The sequence below is a fragment of the Gopherus flavomarginatus genome, chromosome 4 (genome assembly GCF_025201925.1).
Source record: "Gopherus flavomarginatus isolate rGopFla2 chromosome 4, rGopFla2.mat.asm, whole genome shotgun sequence".
In the NCBI taxonomy this organism is placed as follows: Eukaryota; Metazoa; Chordata; order Testudines; family Testudinidae; genus Gopherus; species Gopherus flavomarginatus.
In genome coordinates this window covers 7017359-7037079 of record NC_066620.1, presented here as the reverse complement: position 1 = coordinate 7037079, position 19721 = coordinate 7017359, and the positions used below count along the sequence as shown (strand labels likewise).

General features: G+C 42.8%; 2 protein-coding genes across 4 annotated transcripts in view; one reads left to right on the top strand and one right to left on the bottom strand.

Annotated features, from left to right (window-relative positions):
- The first annotated feature begins 76 nt into the window (after positions 1-76).
- On the top strand, positions 77-2993 carry BIRC5 (baculoviral IAP repeat containing 5). The gene is made up of 4 exons (XM_050951313.1): positions 77-285; positions 502-611; positions 2236-2353; positions 2633-2993. Exons 1-4 carry the CDS (start codon positions 157-159, stop codon positions 2714-2716), a joined length of 441 nt encoding a protein of 146 aa, XP_050807270.1. The 5' UTR covers positions 77-156; the 3' UTR covers positions 2717-2993.
- Positions 2994-3347: 354 nt separating this feature from the next.
- The window catches only part of DZANK1 (double zinc ribbon and ankyrin repeat domains 1), a 34377-nt gene continuing 18003 nt past the window's right edge, over positions 3348-19721 (bottom strand). For all 3 annotated transcript variants that reach the window (XM_050951291.1, XM_050951293.1, XM_050951294.1), the window contains exons 13-21: positions 19248-19476; positions 14991-15094; positions 12263-12337; positions 11252-11348; positions 7522-7616; positions 5923-6003; positions 4469-4596; positions 3898-3972; positions 3348-3594 (exon numbers count right to left, since the gene is read on the bottom strand). In XM_050951291.1, the coding sequence (XP_050807248.1) occupies positions 3429-3594; positions 3898-3972; positions 4469-4596; positions 5923-6003; positions 7522-7616; positions 11252-11348; positions 12263-12337; positions 14991-15094; positions 19248-19476 (1050 nt within the window). In that variant the 3' untranslated portion in view covers positions 3348-3428. The remainder of the gene's footprint in view (positions 3595-3897; positions 3973-4468; positions 4597-5922; positions 6004-7521; positions 7617-11251; positions 11349-12262; positions 12338-14990; positions 15095-19247; positions 19477-19721) is intronic.

The window sequence follows — 19721 nt, the reverse complement described above, 5'->3', positions numbered from 1 at the left end:
ACCCCGCCTCTCTGTGACGCGCTATTCACGCGCGAGGGGCAGCCGTTATAACGGCCCAGCGCGCGCGGCCGCCCCAAAACTACAGTTCCCAGGGTGCCCGGCGCGCGCGGCCGCGCCCAGTCCCGGCAGCCCCCGCGCCGCCGCCAGGATTTGAAGATGAAGTGCCCCGCGGCCCCCGCCGCCGCGCTGCTGCCCGCCGAGTGGCAGCTCTACCTGAGCGAGACCCGCCTGGCCACCTACCGCAGCTGGCCCTTCACCGAGGGCTGCGCCTGCACCCCGCAGCGGGTGAGGCTGGGAGCCGGGGCCTGGCGGGGCTCGGAGGCTGGCCCGGCCCGGTCCCCGGCGCACTGAGCCCCAGGCCTCCCGCCGCCGGTCTCCCCCCCAGGCCCCCCGAGCCTGCGGGACTGGGCATCCCCCCCCCCCCCCGCCGCCAGCCCTGGCGGGAAGGAGCTGGGCGGTCTCGCTGATCCCGTCTTTCTCTCCCCCCCCCCCCCGCTCCAGATGGCAGAAGCCGGATTCATCCACTGCCCCAGTGAGAATGGGCCCGATGTGGTGCAGTGCTTCTTCTGCTTCAAGGAGCTGGAAGGCTGGGAGCCCGAGGATGACCCCATGTAAGTATCCCAGTCCGTGGGGGCCACAATAGCCCTGCACTCTGCCCACGGGGGCTTCTTCAGATAGAAGCTGCCTGTAATAGGGGAGAATAGACCCCTGCAAACCAGGATGCCAAAAAGTCCCATGGCAGCCTTCATTTTCTTGGCTGTGTGGTACATTGCCAACTACTGTTTCATTACACATCGGAAGCTACCCAGCATGTGCCTCCTGGGTGAGTTATCCCCCGACTATTGCACGAATGCAGGATTATGTATTGAATTCTCAGAGAACAAGGAGCCTCTGCTGCCCCAGGGCTGCTTTGGTAGCTGGACCCAATGTTCTTTTAAGTATCAGGAGGAAAACTAATGTCCTCTGTGTCCTCAGTAAGTAACCTGAATTTTCACTCAGGAGTGGAGCCGGTCTACTGGACCTCAATGGAAGGAGTTCCACTGTAGGACTCACAATAGCTTCCCCCTCTGGGAGTGTGTGAAAGTCACAAACACAGAGGTCAGCTAAATATGGGAGTGAAGCCAGAATACTATACTATTCAAGACAGCACATCACTGATCAGCAACTGGAACACTCCTGTCTTTAACCGCCTCCAGGACCTTGTTCTTCACTCGTGCCAAGTGAGAGAGAGTTATGTTCTACTTTTCTTAATAGAAATCCCAACAGAAAATTAGGCTCTTTTAAATAGTTCCCTGAACCCATAGCCCAGCTGCTATGGGTTTGGGAGTGAGCCCTGAGGAGACTAAAATGGCTGAGAGTGAGGAAAGTACCTCAGGATTGAAATGCCAGCTGAACCTCAAGGGTGGAGTGTTTTAGCAAAATACCAGTACGCTGGTATCTCTCAGTATCGCAGGGAGTGGGATTGTGGAGTGACTCACTTGTGGTTCTGTGAGTAGTGGATATACGGTAGCGCACAGGTTCTCAAACTCTTTGTTGACAGCCCCCTTGTCAAATGCAATGTTCATCATAGTCTCCCAACTGATAAATGGATTGACAAAACTATGTGTACTTCATATGAACATGTACTGTTGGCAATGCTTTATGGAAAAAAGTATAAGTCCTTACAGATGTGAGATGGGTGTGCCTGCTTCTTAATGCAGCATCTATCCAGAGGCAATGGGGAGGTGTGTGTGTGGGGGGGAGGGGCTGCAGATGTGCCTTGCCAGATTTCTGCCTTCCATTTGGCCCTGCTACCTGAAGAGCTGATGTAGCAGGGCAGAGCAGTGGTGTCTCTCCTTGGCTAGCTGTTGCCTGCTCATGCAGTCAGCGGCTGTGAGGCAACTCCTTCTGATGGTGGGGGAGATCTCTTTTGCAGTGACACTGCAATTTTTAGTTGTGTGCCCCTGCTCCCCCAGCCCAGACAGGTGAGGTGGAGGTGGTGCTCCCTCCTGGGCCCGTGAACATTTTGATGGCTCCTCCTGCCATCAGAAGGGGTTGCGTCAAACCACTGACTCCATGAGCAGGACCCCACATGCCTCTGCTCATAACATTTTGTGGGCCTCCTGGGCAGTCTCTAAGGACTCCAGTTTGAGAACTGCTGTGGTAGAGGATGGGTGAAAGCAAGTAACTATTGAAATGCTTTGCACTGGAGTACAGTTGTGTACCTTTAACATGAGCCTGGTCTCCCTTTCCTAGAGATGAGCACAGGAAACACTCCTCTGGCTGCGCTTTTCTCTCCCTCCGTAAGAACCCTGTTGACCTGACACTGCAGGAATTCCTGAAACTGGACAAGGAACGAACGAGAAACATGATTGTATGTACAGCTCAGAATTGGGGTGTTTTAGGTCCTCTAATTCTAAAGGCTAATGTAGCCTCCGGTCCTAGGACCTGTTAGGTAGCCTCCTGAGTAGTTGGCTTCCTTGTCAATGAGACACTTCATTAGTCTCCCCTCTGACATGTGTTGGGCCAGCCAGCATGTCACCTTGCAGCCCTGGGGGGGAGTGCTGAGCTGTAGTACCTTGTCCTTTCCCACCAAGCTGAGCATGATACTGCCTGTAGTAAGCTGAAGGAATTTCATTTTTGATCTTTCCAGAAAAAGCAAATCTCTCAGAAAGTGACGGAGTTTAAGGAAGAATCGGAGCGTGCACGTCGTGATATTGAGAAGCTGGTCTCCTAGGCCCCTGCGACTTGCCTTGTGTAGTGTCTGACTTGTATATATGTTCTCTAGAGTTGCCTCTTTGTGCCTGGGTGGTGGTAGTAGTTGAGGTCCCTTTCATGCAAGGATCAAAGGGATGTATACTTATAAACAAAGGGGGAGATTTTCAAAATCACATAAGGCATTTAGGACTGCAACTACCATTGACATGTGTTCCTAAATCTCTTACATGACTCTGCAAACCTCCTTTGAAATTTTCTCATGTTGACACATAAATAAATGTCTAAAGGAAACTTCATGCACAATGATTTATTTAACTGCTCAAACTGAGTATTCTGTAGTGAAGTCTAACAATCTCTCCTATTAGAATAGTTCACATAATTATTATTTATTTTAAAATGTGAAATAAGTTAATCACAGTAAATGCTGCCTTAGGGGCACCACTGCACAAGTGGTGAATGATCCATTTAAGGTATTTCCAACAGCATCCTAATCTTAAAGGCACAATTACTCTTCCAGGGCTCAATCCTGTAGTTCTTCTAAGTATAAGAAGATTACTTGTGATTTTGATATCAAAATCACATCAGCTACTTGCTTGATTCAAAGCCCCTTGGAGTCAGTTTAAAAAAAAAAAAAAAAAAAGCCTTGGCGATGCAGTTTTTTAAAAACAAAAAATCCACTTTCTTCCAAACATAGATAGCATCCAGCTCCACCTTGGATAAGAAAGCTACAATCAAGCCATGGCCAGACTGATATTCTTGGGCTTGGTCAGTTTGTCCAGCATTCCCTGTCCAAGCTTACTAGCAAACAAGGAAATTATTTCTTCGTTCCCAGTCTTCAGTGCCAAGTCATATGCTGATAAGCCTTTTTCATTCTTCTTTTTAATGTTTGCATTACAGCTGTAAATAAAGAACAAACTGCTCAAACTACTTTGGAAAAGGAATCTGTTTTAAATTACTATAACTCAAAAGTAAATCCCAAACTCAGATTCTGATGCTTACTCATGTTGTAATGTGAGTGATATCAGAGTTTGGCCCTGGGTCCTGTTGTACATGTACAGCATACTATTAAGTCAACATAAGTTGAGGGCACTCAGCTCCTTGCAGGATGAAGCCCATACCTGTTACTGATTACTTCTGTGTGATGCATATAGATTACACATAGCCCAGATCTGCACTAGATGCCACAACAGCAGAACTTACCCTAACAAGACTTTGATGCATTTCTTTCCTTCTAATCCAAGCAAAGTTGCCTCATGAAGAGCAGTGTTGTTATGCCTGTATGGGAGGAAAACAGGGTGCACTCTAATTTCTATTATTTAAAAAGGAAGTCACGACTATTTAGAGGAATGTTTTATCTCTACTAGTGTATCAATTGCTTCAAACTAGGTGGGAAAATCAAGGACCAACAAATGTAGTCTCTGGTGAGGTGACTATCTTCTTTTTGAGAGTGGGGTAGGAGAACTTGGGGGAGGGGGAGAAGGAAGGTACCAGTTACAGGAAGATTGAGGGGAAAGGCTTAAAAGGAGGATTGAGGCTTTGTAGAGCTAAAATATGGGGCCACATTTTCAAAGCCAGCCAACTAAAGTGAAGCAATAAAAGGGGAAGTTGTCTGTTGATTTACCTGTTTCCAAGTGTGGGTGGTTTTGTTTGGTTTTGAAAATTTGATTCACAGTCACTTTAGGAGGTTAGTCCCTTTTGGTGAAATATAAGTCTCAAGTCCCTCTGCCGGTCAAGCTCTATAGAGGATTCTGGATAGAAATTGCTTACTTACAGTCCTGACTGCTGGTCAATATCAGCACCTTTCTGGACAAGAACTGGAACCACTTCATCATGTCTGTTTAGGACAGCAACTGTTAAAGCAGGTCGGTCTTCACTGTTGGTGCAGTTTGGGTCAGCTCCCTGGAATGTGCAGAAGAGGACCAGCTATTACAAGCTATACAGGTCTCAACTTGCCTCCCCTGATTTAATAGCACAAACTCAGCTTTAGTTGTCAGAGTCTCTCTGAAATCTGCTCTGACATTCAGAAACAGTCAAACCTGGAAAATTCAACTTTCATGTATTTGTCAGGGGAGGGATAGCTCTGTGGTTTGAGCACTGGCCTGCTAAACACAGGGTTATGAGTTCAATCCTTGAGGGGGCCATTAGGGATCTGGGACAAAAAAAAAAAAGAGAAGGGGGGGAATAGTACTTGGTCCTGCTTTGAAGGCAGGGGACTGGACTGGACTTGACTTGATGACCTTTCAAGGTCCCTTCCATAGGTGTATCTCCGTATTTAAAAAAAGCTAGGAGGGAGAGAAGGTCAAAGGCTTCCCCATCCATTGCAGCTGCTTTGTGGCCACAGCTCCAGGCAGAGGTAGTGGTAGTGTTGTGATGATGGATTTGACCAGTGGAGAACTCCCTAACCTGCTCTCGCTCTCCTTGCATTCGACTGTGTAGCACATCACCATAGAGTTATGGTGCCACCCACCATGCCCTACCGTAGGGCAGGCTTGCAGCAGTTCTACTAAGGATTTGACCTTAACCCATAAAATGGTTACAGAAAAGGTTACTTTTTTCCCTTACTACAATGCTTTTGGTGGGATCAGGGCAAACTCATACCTGTTCATTATCAATTCTGGAAGAGAATATATGCAAACAGATTTTCCTATTTGGTTTTTATTTAAATGTTCATTTTCTTTAATACTGGGGGCAGTAAGGCCCAGGGCCAGAAAAATATTTAGGGCTGGTCTAAAGTACAAAGTTAGGCTGACTTAACTACATCGTTTAGGGCTGTGTAAAATGCTGTGTGCGATGTAATTAAGCTGCTCAAACCCCAGTGTAACACTGCTAGGACAATGGAAGAATTCATCTGTTGACTTAGCTACTGCATTGTGGAGAGGTGGATTTATTACACCGACAGAAGAACCTCTTCCATTGCTGTAGTAAGTGCCTATGCTATAACAGCACAGCTGCTGTAGTACCCTGTAGCATTTCTAGTGTAAACGTTCCCTTAGGCTCCTAATTTCCATTGAAATCAGTGGAAGTTAAGAGCCTAACTACTTTTGAGGATCTAGCCCTAAAAGCTCTACTGCAGTGATCTGCCGTTAGAACAATTTCTGTGGGTTTACTATTATTTTTCTTATTAGTCATGAAAGCAGGACTAAAGTTCATGAAGTAAATGGAAAATGGGCCTGGATCTGTGTCTTGAAAACCTGAACTAGAAATTACTTATCTTTTTAAACTTACTTCATCAAGCAATTGTTCTACCAGTGAAATTTTTCCTTCCCCTTCTGGACCTACTTCTTTCAGGAGCTGTCTAGCCTCAGGCTGTGAAAATACAGAAATCAACACCACTCAATGTTTTACAAAGTAGAAATATGATTATAGGGAACTCATGGTGGCAGAGTAGTGCAAAGGTAGCTGAGGGCAGAATTTGGTCTTATGCATGTAAGGCATTTGAACCTTGCTAATCCACACACAATTTCTACAAAAATAAGGCTGTCTTCCCCCATTTCTGAGCCAATATTGAACAGCAGGGTGCTATCGTCAACTGTCATATTACTAAGGTCCCAATCCTGTAAACTTATACATGCTTAACATTACCACCATGAGTCGTCCTACTGAAATAAAATAAATACTCACGATAATAAGGGTAAGCACATGAGAATCTTTGACAATTCAGGGCCTCATTTTTACAAAATACACTGCATAATATTTACTAGCATACTGTGAAGTTTTATCAAATAAAACTAAACTCCAATTGCCAAAGCACATTAACAAAATATATTTTGTGATTTGCTAGTCTTGCTTTTTAACTGTGTTTGTTCACTTAAGCCAAATTCCATCACCCAGCCTGAAAATCTGGCCTGTACATGGGTGACATGAGGATAGGAAGAGGTGGGAAATCCTGCTGGGCCTCAGAGTCACTATGGCATGCAAACTCAAGCCAATGGCAGGATTAGCCTATACAATTATTTTCACCCCATAGTTTCCCTAGATCTATGGCCCAGTGGCTTTTGGCTGAGCCTGAGTATGTGCTAAGCCCAGGAGAGACTATGAAATAGCAGGGAGTGAAGGAAGCACTTTTGCATGTAAAACCCATACCGTGGCCCCAGCATATTGCCACACAGAGGTTCTCATGAAGTAGGGCTTGCAGAAATGTGATCTTTTATTTGGGGTGTAATTCACTGGAAGTGTTTTTATTTTTGCACTGAAAATCAGTTATCTTGTTTTTTGTTCGTTTATTTTTTTAAAAGCCCTGAAAATTCAGTTACTCGTGTTATATTTCTTATGACAAGTCTCCTCTTGTCCCCACTGGATAGATGATATAACCACATGTCCCTGGTGGCTTGCCTTTAAAGGTTTCCATAACACATCTGTAGCATTAACATTCCTAATTTGTAACTGTGACAAAGATTCTGGACCTGATCCTGTTCCAATGGGAGTGCTACCATTCACTTCAAAGGGAGAAGAATGTGTCCAAAATACTTTCATTAAGCTACTTGCATAATGTCCAGACAGTAATGCTTTGGTTAAAAAATGAAAGCTATCTAGTTAAAAAAAATTTTTTTCAGAGAGTAGGGGGAAATTTGGTTAAATCCAAGTTCTGCAAAAATATATACCTGCCAACCAACCATTCCTATTTAGGAAAGACAATCCTTATTTTTTAAACCAAATTTGACTATTTTCTACCTTTCCCTTCCAAAATGTTCTCCTAGACCAATGCATTTGGAAGGTGTTAAAAAATAAAGCAGCCTAGTTTTTCCATTGGATGTATCGATTAGCATTAGCACTTTGGCAGTTTCAGTACCCTTCCTACACTCACAAATTGTAGCATATACATACAGATAGCTTATCTTCCTTTTCTAAAAATGTTCTTGTCTTCTTTGTTCTTTTTACTTTTTCTCGGGGGCTTGAGATGCTGTGACCCTCTTCACACACTAAAATGGGAGAATCCAGAGTTAAAACTAAAAGTGATACTACTGGTGTAACAAGAACTCAGGAGCCATTCATACATTGTTGTGGCAGCATGAAATCAACCCCTAGCCAGAGTGCCCCATTTAAGTGGCCCCTTGTGCTGGCCATTTGTACTGGAATGAACTTCAGCTGGAGTGTTTCAGATCTGAATAGCATTGAAAATGGGTTAACTCCACAGACCATGCCACATCCCATATCTCAGGTAACTTGGTTTATAATAGCTGTAATAAGGAAAACCGACAGGAATGTGTAAATGCAGTGTTGTTGTAACCGTGCTGGTCCCAGGATATTACAGAGACAAGGTGGGTGAGGGAATATCTTTTTCTGGACCAACTTCTGTCGCTGAGAGAGAAAAGCTTTTGAGTTTACACTGAGTTCTTCAGGTGCACGCTCGAAAGCTTGTGTCTCTTACCAACAGAAGCTAGTCCAATAAAAGATATTACCTCACCCATCTTGTCTGTCTAGGTATGTATAAAAGCATTCAGAAATAAATATAATGATAATTCACATGCATGTGCATTTATAAAACTAGTGTTGATCTTAAATGGCAGTAGCTGTTGAAGCAAAAAGCCAGAATCTAACAACGGTTGCCTGATTTTCACATGTGTTGAGCAGTTACACCTCCTACTGAAGCCAATGGGTGCTGCGAGTGCTCAGGATTTTACATGTCAGTTCTGTTTCATTTGTCAAATGTAGCAAAACCAACCCCCTCCAAACAACAGCTACAAGTTGTGGCCTTCAGATATTAAACAAACACCTGTCAGGGATGGTCTAGGTATGCAGGAGCTGGGACTTGATGACCACTTGAGATCCCTTCCAGCCCTACATTGCTATGATTCTATTACTGCGCAATTAGAGCCATACAGTGTCACTGTGCATAGATTTTACAACTAGGATTTAAAAAACCGAGCTTCAGCTGCACTTATGTGATCTTTTCAGCTTTCTCTGAAGACGTAATTCAGTGTCTGTGAGCACTTGACACAGCCTGCACATCAATCACTTAGGCCCAGATCCACAAAGATACTGAAGCACCTAAACCCCAGACTTGCTTGGTGCCTATGTTTCACCCACCAGGCATGCACACTGCTGCCTCCCATTAGGTGTTCAGACGCCTGTATCCCCACTTAAGCCCTAGAGTGATTCACAAGATAGGCGTATGGATGCCTAACCTGCATACAGGGCTCAGTCCAGGGGCCCCCAACTGGATCAGGTCCCATTCAAAAACTAGGGTGGGTAGGAGTGGTACCTGCCTTACAATGTTTAGCCCCCATGGTCAGAGCGCTTGCCTAGGATGGGAGAGAGAAGATTTGAACCAAGATCACCCACTTCTCAGGAGAGTGTGCTAACCACTGAGCTGTGGATATTCTGAGGACAGCAGGGTCCCTCAGTCTGTCCTGAAGCTTTTCCCCTGTGAATAAATAATGAAAGAGTGAGAAGAGCATGGTGGCTGGACTCTGGGTAACACATCTCCCAGGCGGATGCTCTAACTACTGGACCACAGAGTCATTCCCTCTGTGGCCCAATGGCTATTTAAGTATTTATCCACAGTGGAACAGCTCCAACATGAGAGCTCAGTGCTTATAGCACTCCTGTGAGAGGGGGGAACTGAACCTGGGTCTCCTACATCTCATAGCAGTGGGATAAAACCATTAGGATAAAAGTTACAAGGTGGGTACCAGCAGCACTACCTCCTTCTTCAGCTGTTTTGTGTGGAGAAAGGCAGGCCTCATTCCCTCAAGAACCCTTCAGGAGCCTAAGCCACCTGATTCCAGGAGAGAGGCTCCTGGTCTCATAGACTCCAGGACTGGAAGGGACCTCGAGAGGTCATCGAGTCCAGTCCCTTGCCCTCATGGCAGGACCAAATATTGTCTAGACCATCCCTAATAGACATTTATCTAACCTACTCTTAAATATCTCCAGAGATGGAGATTCCACAACTTCCCTAGGCAATCCATTCCAGTGTTTAACTACCCTGACAGTTAGGAACTTTTTCCTAATGTCCAACCTAAATCTCCCTTGCTGCAGTTTAAGCCCATTGCTTCTTGTTCTATCATTGGAGGCTAAGGTGAACAAGTTTTCTCCCTCCTCCTGATGACACCCTTTTAGATACCTGAAAACTGCTATCATGTCCCCTCTCAGTCTTCTCTTTTCCAAACTAAACAAACCCAATTCCTTCAGCCTTCCTTCATAGGTCATGTTCTCAAGACCTTTAATCATTCTTGTTGCTCTTCTCTGGACCCTCTCCAATTTCTCCACATCTTTCTTGAAATGCGGTGCCCAGAACTGGACACAATACTCCAGCTGAGGCCTGACCAGCACAGAGTAAAGCGGAAGAATGACTTCTTGTGTCTTGTTTACAACACAACTGTTAATGCATTCCAGAATCACGTTTGCTTTTTTTGCAACAGTATCACACTGTTGACTCATATTAAGCTTGTGGTCTACTATGACCCCTAGATCTCTTTCTGCCATACTCCTTCCTAGACAGTCTCTTCCCATTCTGTATGTGTGAAACTGATTGTTCCTTCCTAAGTGGAGCACTTTGCATTTATCTTTATTGAACTTCATCCTGTTTACCTCAGACCATTTCTCCAATTTGTCCAGATCATTTTGAATTTTGACCCTGTCCTCCAAAGCAGTTGCAATCCCTCCCAGTTTGGTATCATCCGCAAACTTAATAAGCGTACTTTCTATGCCAACATCTAAATCGTTGATGAAGATATTGAACAGAACCGGTCCCAAAACAGACCCCTGCGGAACCCCACTTGTTATACTTTTCCAGCAGGATTGGGAGCCATTAACAACTACTCTCTGAGTACGGTTATCCAACCAGTTATGCACCCACCTTATAGTAGCCCCATCTAAATTGTACTTTCCTAGTTTATCTATAAGAATATCATGCGAGACTGTATCAAATGCCTTACTAAAGTCTAGGTATATCACATCCACCGCTTCTCCCTTATCCACAAGGCTCGTTATCCTATCAAAGAACACTATCAGATTAGTTTGACACAATTTGTTCTTTACAAATCCATGCTGGGTATTCCCTATCACCTTACCACCTTCCAAGTGTTTGCAGATGATTTCTTTAATTACCTGCTCCATTATCTTCCCTGGCACAGAAGTTAAACTAACTTGCACTGGTCATGCACTGCTAAGTAAAGACAGGCATTTCTCTGCAGCCCTGATTTAGATGCCTACATCTGTGAGAGGGAAGGAATTTAGCACAGCCCCCTCTCGTTGGCATCTCCCATTGGCTCCCTGCCTAGCATGCTGGATTTTGTGGATTGCACTCTAAGACACCAGTCTCTTCCCATTCTTTGTATAGGGAACCTAGGCACCTAACGAGGCTTTATGGATCCCGTTGTTGTTCTTGTGATTTTTCTAGGCACCTAAGATTTAGGTGCCTCAATGCTTAAGTCCCTCTCTGGAACCCACCTTTAAATCCCACTTACATCCTATTTCGAGGTTTTAAATGTTGCAGGCTGTCTGCACGGTGATAAATTTCCCTGTTTGAGCATCTAACATGTTATTAATAGGAGACAGATTCCTATTCTTGAGTGCTGTAGTTAGATTGTAAAGATATAGGAAAACTCACCCAAACTAGCCTGACTATCATACCGTCCATCTCTGCCTTCTGTCACAGTGCTCAGATAATGATTGTCAAACTTCATTGGTTGACCAGTGAGAATACCCTGGGGAATCAGAACATGTGGACATTTAATCAGATGATTGCATAATTCTGTAAGATCCTCAGTGGCATGAAATGGAAGGAAGTTATATTATCAGAAAAGACATACAGCTATTTAATGTCTTCCATCTTAGTTAGTACTGTTTCAACACAGGCAAAGGAAACAGGTTTTTAAAGCACCTCACTATTCAAGACTTGTTTTAACGCAAAAACTTGAACATCACCTCAATATTGTGAAATGAAGATACACATCCAAGCAAAAGCATTTTATATATATAAATAGAGAGAGAGAGATGAAAAAAACCTCTTAACATATTGCTTGTCAAATGAGATACAGCAATAAGAAGCCAAACGATACACCTTCTGAAACACCTTTCATCAGGGTGCTGTCCAAAAGAAAATCTCCGAGTTGAACTGGATTCCTTGGAAGGATTGGGAATGTGGGTAAACAAGATAATATTGCAGGAACATGCAGAGCCTCAGAGCAAAATTAGCAAAAGCTATGGCATGTGCTGCCTCTCAACAGTATTTAGAATTAGAAAACTTGTGCCAGAAGACAACCGTTTGGAGAGTAGGAAGATTTGAGAGCAGGAGGAAAGTGGTATTAAGGCTATTAAAAATTTCTCCGTTGAAAGAAGAATGTTAATATTAATAGCATTCTTTATAAGATGCCTTGGCAATGAATACAAGATAACAGCAACGTGACCATGAAGTCCGATTTGCTCAATAGGGATTCCTGTTTACTTAGCTCAAACAGAAAAAGAAAAGACTTTCACTTTAGAAAGGAGTAACATGCTCTCAACAAGAGAAATTCTGGAATAGGGTTAGAGATACATATTTGTGCTGAGCTGTCAAGCAATGGCTATTGGCTCAGTAGATCAACTTCGCCAATGATTAGCCTAAGTCCCCTAAACTGACCTTGTTTATGGCAAGAATGTAATTTAATCTGAGACTGACTTCATAACCATCCTCATGGACTGTAGCAGAAATAATCTATAAGGAAAAAAGCACAAGTTACACCTCTTCTTATAAAAATACAGGAAGACAGTTTCAGTTATGCTAAGTAGTCCTGCTGTCGGCTGAAAGTGTTTATCAACTGAACCAATATATTCATAAATAAATAATACAGTAATAGTAACAATAATAATTAATAATTCACACTTTACTTCTTTATGGCACTGTATGCACATTAACTAATCATCTTTCCACTTTAACTGACTGAAAGGGTATGAATTTATAACGTAATATTTTGAGGTAAGTAGAGAAACCTGAATGACTGAATATGCCAAATGTCTAAAAATAGTAATGATTCCTTATACTCTCATCCCAGAATGTTGTACATGTCATGAAACAGATTCACACCCATGGCTGCAGAGGGATGGCATTTACACACACACACACTGCACCCACAGGGGCAGCTATGTGCAAATACTATGGTGCACAGTGCTACATAAATACAGTAGATGCAACTGATATGATAAATAGAAATGCTTTACCATGAAGGGGGGCTGGTGCTAAGTAAGCATATTTCTCAGCTGACCTGGCCTATCTCCCACTCACTTTTGGGCTGCACTATATGGCTACAGAGCCCCAATGGAGCATGAGATATGGGCACCTTGTGCCACCGTGCTCCAGGAAAACTTATCACCAGTGGACAATTTCCACTTGGGTTGTGCCAGTTTGTGCCAGCACTGTGCATATAGAGCTAACGTCACCCACTACTGAAATGCAGCCTGCTGTGGGGAGGAAATGGCACCATTCTGTGGCAGCTACACCATATAACTATATGAAAGTGATTTAAAGAGGGGAAAATGATCTTATTTATAAAATTGAAACTACAGGGAAATTTTAGACAAATGGCACATAGCTGGTTGGCTTATGAAAGCTGATAAGATTACAATGCAAGTTGGCATCACTGCAGGGTGAGAACTTTGATTTTTATACATTTATATATATATATTCTGCATGAAATATGAAAAAGCATTAATAAAGACCAGATATTGGCATTTGCCTTGAATCAGCACTGATACTTTTCTTGGCAGAAGTTTCATTACAGTAGGATGATAGAGGCCTAGAGATATACCTCTACCTCGATATAACGCTGTCCTTGGGAACCAAAAAATCTTACTGTATTATAGGTGAAACCGCATTACATTGAACTTGCTTTGATCCACCGGAGTGCGCAGCCCAGCCCCCCTGGAGCACTGCTTTACTGTGTTATATCTGAATGCGTGTTATATCGGGTCACATTATATCGGGGTAGAGGTGTATCCATATCTTTCCAAACTGCACATGCCTGAATCTTCTCAAAGAAAAGGAATTGCAATGGGCCTGATTCTCCTCTACAGCTCTCTGGCAGCGTAAAAAGGCTTTAAAATAGACACCACTCACATTACTCTCACATTCAGGACCCTGCACAGTGTCAGAGTGGTACTAAGAATCTGATGGAATGCCATACCTCCACAAAGCACATACCATTCTTGCTCCCAGGCACATGTAACCATATCTAAAGCATGTATTTTTTCCAGCTGTTTCTGTTTGATATGATTTTTGCATTTGTGCCATTGAGAGCAGTCACTGCATGTAAAAGAAACCTCAAATTTCCATCTCCCCAGTATGACCATTTTAGCCATCAATACAGCCACAGCTAACCATTTTTTAGTGTTGACTGGTGACATTTAGTGAGCTAATATCCCTAACATGCACAAGCAAAGTGCGTAATACTGAGGTAAGAACACATTGTTACAATAATGGCATAGTTTGTGGCAGAAATAAAGTATACAAGACAAAGTTACATGCTGCTGCCTACCAAGGAAATTCATCCCTGTGCAGAGGGCTAGCCCAAGGCAAATGCACCGCTTATAAGTAGGACTTAAATAGTGCATTGGCCTTGTGCTGACCCAAGGCACAGGAGTGAACATCTGCTCTGGGATATAATAAAATCAGTTGAATAACACCTCCGCTCTGATCTGTCAGCAAGGCCTTTAAGGTTGTGGTGACCATCTCCCCTAACTTTGGGGGTGGTTCCAAAGAGAATATGTGAGAGAAGGAAGGGAATTATAACTAGAGAGAAAGCAGAAAGAACTCAACAGCAAACTAAGAAGAAAAGACTGGAATAGAATGAAAGAAGTGAGAAAAAGAGAACAAAGGGGAATTAGAAAGAGCAAGCAGGAAAAAAAGTAGGACAGAAATAAAACACAGGTAGATGAATCAAGACAATAATTGGCACAATTATTTAGACCAGGTCTATGCTACAAACTTCTCCTGCATAGCTATATCGGTCGGGATGGGAAGAGGTGTGTGATCCCCGAACAACCCAGCTGTGCCAGCAGAACCCCCTAATGTAGATGTAGTTCTACTAGCAAAGCTGCACTTCAACTGGCGTAGCTTGTTTCATTAATGGGGGGTGGTTTTACAATACCTGTACAAAGTGCTGCTTTGTTGGTATGGCTGCATCCACACTAGGAGCGCTGTGCTGGTATAGTGTACCAGTATTCCTATACTGATAATGCGCTCCTAGTGTAGACATGGCCTAAGGGGCTAATTTTCTAGAAAATAAAACAGTATTTTGATCAGATTTATTTTCTCTTCAATCGTTCCTTGATATATCACAAGAAAAATGCTAGATGCAAAAGCTATTTCTTACCTTTCCCATTCGAGGTTCTCCAATCAAAGCCCTGAACTCTGGGTTGTTCTGAGCATAGCTTCTAAGATGGGCACAGACATGATCTAACTGTTTTCTCCAGTACCCTAAAAAGTAGGAGTTATGAAAATGAAAATACCCTGTAACTGTCATCAATAACTCTTCGACTGATGTGGTGGAGTAAGTAAAAATTGTAGATTTTGATCAGGACAAAGAACACTGCATTTTTCTGTAGCAAATCCAGCTGACCAAGGAGGAGGAAGAGAAGCAAGCTGCACCCTATACAGGAGTGAAATAATACACTTCCCTCAGATCAACAGTGGAGCACTGAGTCATTCCTTCTTAGAGCTTCTCTTGGGATGGAAAAGCTACGTGCTGCCCCATATTCAGTGTTGAGTCTAACGACTCAAGCTAGTTCTAAGTGACAGAGAATATAAAACAATTTCAGGAAAAAAAAGTTAGTGTTAGTGCAATATTAAGCCTGAGTTCTCAGGCATGACTGAACTGATTTTCAGGAAATCTGGCTTGCTTTGTAGATCTCACTGAGAGTTAAAAATGAAGCCAGGTCTGAAAACTGCACACACTGTAGCAGTGTATAAGGGTTTCCAGTTAGTAATACAGACTGTATTATTGGACAAATACTTTATAATTTCCTAAAGAGAGATTATATTTTAAGGCATAACCACAAGGAAGTACAGATAAGGCTGAGTTTTGACAGGCAGTTTGTGGGGAAGGGGAGGAGTTCTAACAAATCAATATTGGCTCATTAAGTCCAGATGAAACTGTCTCTGTACTTTCTTTCCTAGATGCCTCTCCTCTTGAAATGGACTGAGCTGATACAACTGACAATTGCCTTCTCATCTTTCAGTTCCCTTTTCCAGACCCACTTCTGAGACAACACCTATGAGAAATTAGCCAATTGCTAGGTAGCATCTAGGCGGCAGCTGGAGACAGTTTATGCATATAGCAAACAAAAACACAACAATTGGAAGCTGCCATTAGATGTCCCAGTCCTAACTCTGATCTCGCTGCTTGTATGTTGTATCTCTCGCCCCAGTTTTCTGCCTGCTCTCTGTCTATCAGACTGCAAGCTCTTTGAGGTGGGGTGAATAACATCTGGCACGTTTTGGGTGCTGCCACAATCTAAATAATTAATAAGAAGTCAGAGTAGGATTTATTTTCAATTCTTTTGCAATCTGAATCCAATATCTCCAATGCAGTATTCTGTGTTTAGTGGACAAATGGATGGAAGGATTCATTTTAAACCTTAAGTGGCTGTGTATCAGGATCCAGCCAACTTTGCTGTCAAGTGCACTTATAGAAAGTACAGAGAGTAAATAAACTGTGTAGGTGTGACAAGCCTCGTTTAGTCAAAACAGTAAGATCACCTTGACCTTACTCTGGCCTGCTGGAGCACTGGTTGAGGACCAGAACAGGAACAGGAAGCCAAGTCAGAAAAAGAATGGTACTGTGTGGCTTTAATAAGGCAAGCCAAAAGCAGAAGAAAAAATATACTGGGTGGTCTCTCTCCATTCTGTCACTAATTCTTAGAAAGGATCCACGGTACCAAAGCTGTTATATACTTAGATAAAAAACAGTTGTCCCAGATTTAATATCAGTATATACAATGGGGCACAACCCAGCAGGGGCCTCTGGACACTACTGCCATATAAATGGCATTTTATTATATAAAAACAACATGTCAAAGTATAACAAAGAAATGATTCTCAAAAACGTTTTTGCCCTTGAGGAAATCAAGATATGGAGGCTTAGAAGGAAAATCAACAAGTTCAAAGGTTGGCCATATAGAAACTATGGTAAAGTCAAACAACAGACTTATAAGGTATTGATCATCAAGATAAGCATTAAAGAAACAAACTAAGGGGTACTCATCTCTACAGTACCCCAAACTGTTCCCCTAATGGCTTCCAAAGCAACGGCATTTTGCTTTAATCCAAATCACAGACTTAAATAAATACTAATTTAAAGTAACAATTAAACCTTACGACTGGGCTCCTACTTCGTGGATGCAACACACAGTGAAGTCAGTGATAGCTGTACTAGATTAGGCCAGGGTTAAATTGGGCCAGGTGCTTGTGACATAAAAATCAAGATGTAAAACCAGAGACGCCAGAAATACACTTATGCGCACTTGGCTTCACGCTGCTTATGTTTGTTATGCATCTTAAAGGATTTCTGGCAGCCCTGACTGAACATCTGAACTCATGTTGTCATTAACTGGTTACACCTAGATCGGACTGATTTACGGTACATTACAGTTAAAAAAGGGTTGGCTTCTCTGTAATATTTACTTTGCAAATGCTTTTGGCTCCTGTTCAAACCTGACTGAAAATACAACAAAAAACAGAGCTCAGATCAGAAAACTGACACTTCTATTTTGTTGTTATTTCTCTCTCTCCAAATTGTCTTGTACATTTTTCCCTGGAAGCCTGATTGACTATTTAGTGCAGGAGGCTTATTTGTTTAGGGAGGAAACAATTACCTTAATTATTGGCTTTTTAATTTAGCAATAATGTCATAAGTCAAATACAGTTGCATTGAAGAAATGATGGATGTGTGTGGCCAGTATAACTGAGACAAGCCTGGGTGTCACTGAATGGCTGCGGTTGGTATAAGTGTCTCTGGCCTATGTAGCTTAGCATGAAGCAAGGATGATGATGTAGAAGGCTGAGGCCTGTGGGCTAACAAACAAACTGTTATGAATGTGTGGGCCAAAGCCTAGGGGATTCTAATGGAGAATGACCTGCCAGCCACCCCCTCTCTATATTCAGCAAAGCTCTCAGGGGACTCTAATGCTATGTCAGTTGGTGAGGTTCAACTGTAATACAGAGCAATTCAAAGCTTCTCCCCAACTTGCCCCTGTGAAGGGAGTTCTCTTTCCCCTGGTGAAAGCTGCACTTCCGATGCACAGACACAAAAGTCTTTAGAGTTAAGTATGTTCTCAGCCCTATTTTGGGCCAGTCCCTTACCATCATCTCTGACTAAGATAACTTCTTTGACATGTTGGGTCAAGTACTCTATTCACTGCAGTGATGGAACTAGGAGGAGACTCCTCACTGCAAGGCAGTGCAAAGCGTTAATCCCCAAGTACTGTAATAGGTTAAAAATAAAACAGATGTTAACAGAACATGTAGGAAGGCCTGAAAGATCATTAACTCCTTTTTTTTTACACTACAGACATACCTCATTCTAACCTGTTCTTTGGCTGGCACACTGAAAAACCCCAGCGTTCTCAGAGTTAGGTACTCTACTGAAAGCTGATGGGTGAACCAACTGGGGAAAAAAATCAATCCACCGAACCGCTGCCCATTAGCTGTATGGAGGCTCTACTAGCTCTTTAAATGTTAAAATATCCCCTGGGCTGACAGACTGGAACACAACATGAAATTAATGAGCTCAGTGGGAGCTGCTGGGTGCTCAGCACCTTTGAAAATCAAGTCACTTATTTAGGTGCTTAAATATAGCTACAGGAGTCTGTCTTAAGGCTTCTTTTGGCCCTAAACTAGAATTTTGCCAGGACAGTGGGGCTAAGATCCCTAATCGTAAACAATTTTTAATGACCACAAACAGTCAAGATGTTGGATTTAGACTTGTCTATATAGGGAAATTGACCAGAATAGTTATTGTGGAATAATCTATTCTACAATAGTTATTCCGGAAGAGCTCCCTATGTGGACACTTTATTCTGGAATAATAGTGCCTTTTTCCATCTTAGTTTAATCTGTTTCCACAGTTTATTCTGCACTAGCTATTCTGGTCAATGTCCCTGTGCAGACAAGCCCTTACATATTTTCCAAAAGACAGTGCCTCCACCAGCACTAAATGCCACTATTGCCAGAAAGAATAACAACACTGATTACGTGAACAAAACCTGAGTTGTCCTTGGTAGTCTCCAATCCAAATACAGACCAAATCTGACCCTTCACTTGTGAGAGTGGAGGACATCACAGCCAAATGGTAAGGCTGCACAAAGGCCTTATAATGTAATTCTGGTGCATTCTGTGAAGGCTTGCTGTGTTTTAAAGAAGGGCTGGGGTCTTAGATCAAAGCACCAGACATAGGGTGTACAGTTATTAGTGGGAAGAGAGATGATGCCATGATATAAAAGAGTGGCTTGTCAAGCTATTATGCCACAGAGAACCCATTTTAAAAGAATACAAGGTAACGTACTGTAGTTTTCTTTCAGAACCAGGGGAAGTTTTCCTTGCTGACCATGTGCAATCATGAACTATTTCTAACCTCTTCCAGGACTGATGGCTGTGAGCAGGGGCTTGCGATCGCTCATCTTCTCCTGTTTTTCTTTTTGAGAAACCAGCTCAAGTTCTTTCTTCTCTAAGAGTGTGCTGGATGGGTAGAACAGGCCAATGGTCTGGGTTCCTTTGTCTTTTCTTTCTGTTCTATCTAGTTTCGACTTTGGTAATGAAACAACCAGAGGCTCCCAGGCAGCTCGAGTCTGTAATCCTTTATCCTATTGGGAAAGATCAGTGCCCGGATGACAAAAGTGATAGTAAAGTGTAATTAATAGTTATAGAACTTCATACAAGAAAAAAATCACCAAAAAAGGAAAGAATCCATGGGTGTAAAAACAATCCAAGAATGCAAAAGTCATCAGAGATGCAAACTGTTTAAAGAAGGAATTTTAATAATGCCTGATTACAGTTAACATTTGGAAAAAATGCCACCCTCGCATATCACAAATACTCAGAAAAACCC

What these genes read in the sequence shown, in the direction of transcription:
- BIRC5 (XM_050951313.1), top strand. Translation starts at nt 157, where the DNA reads ATGAAGTGCCCCGCGGCCCCCGCCGCCGCGCTGCTGCCCGCCGAGTGG. An exon ending in GCGCCTGCACCCCGCAGCGG is followed by an intron (nt 286 to 501) that starts GTGAGGCTGGGA and finishes CCCCCGCTCCAG; the next exon opens with ATGGCAGAAGCCGGATTCAT. An exon ending in AACGAACGAGAAACATGATT is followed by an intron (nt 2,354 to 2,632) that starts GTATGTACAGCT and finishes TGATCTTTCCAG; the next exon opens with AAAAAGCAAATCTCTCAGAA.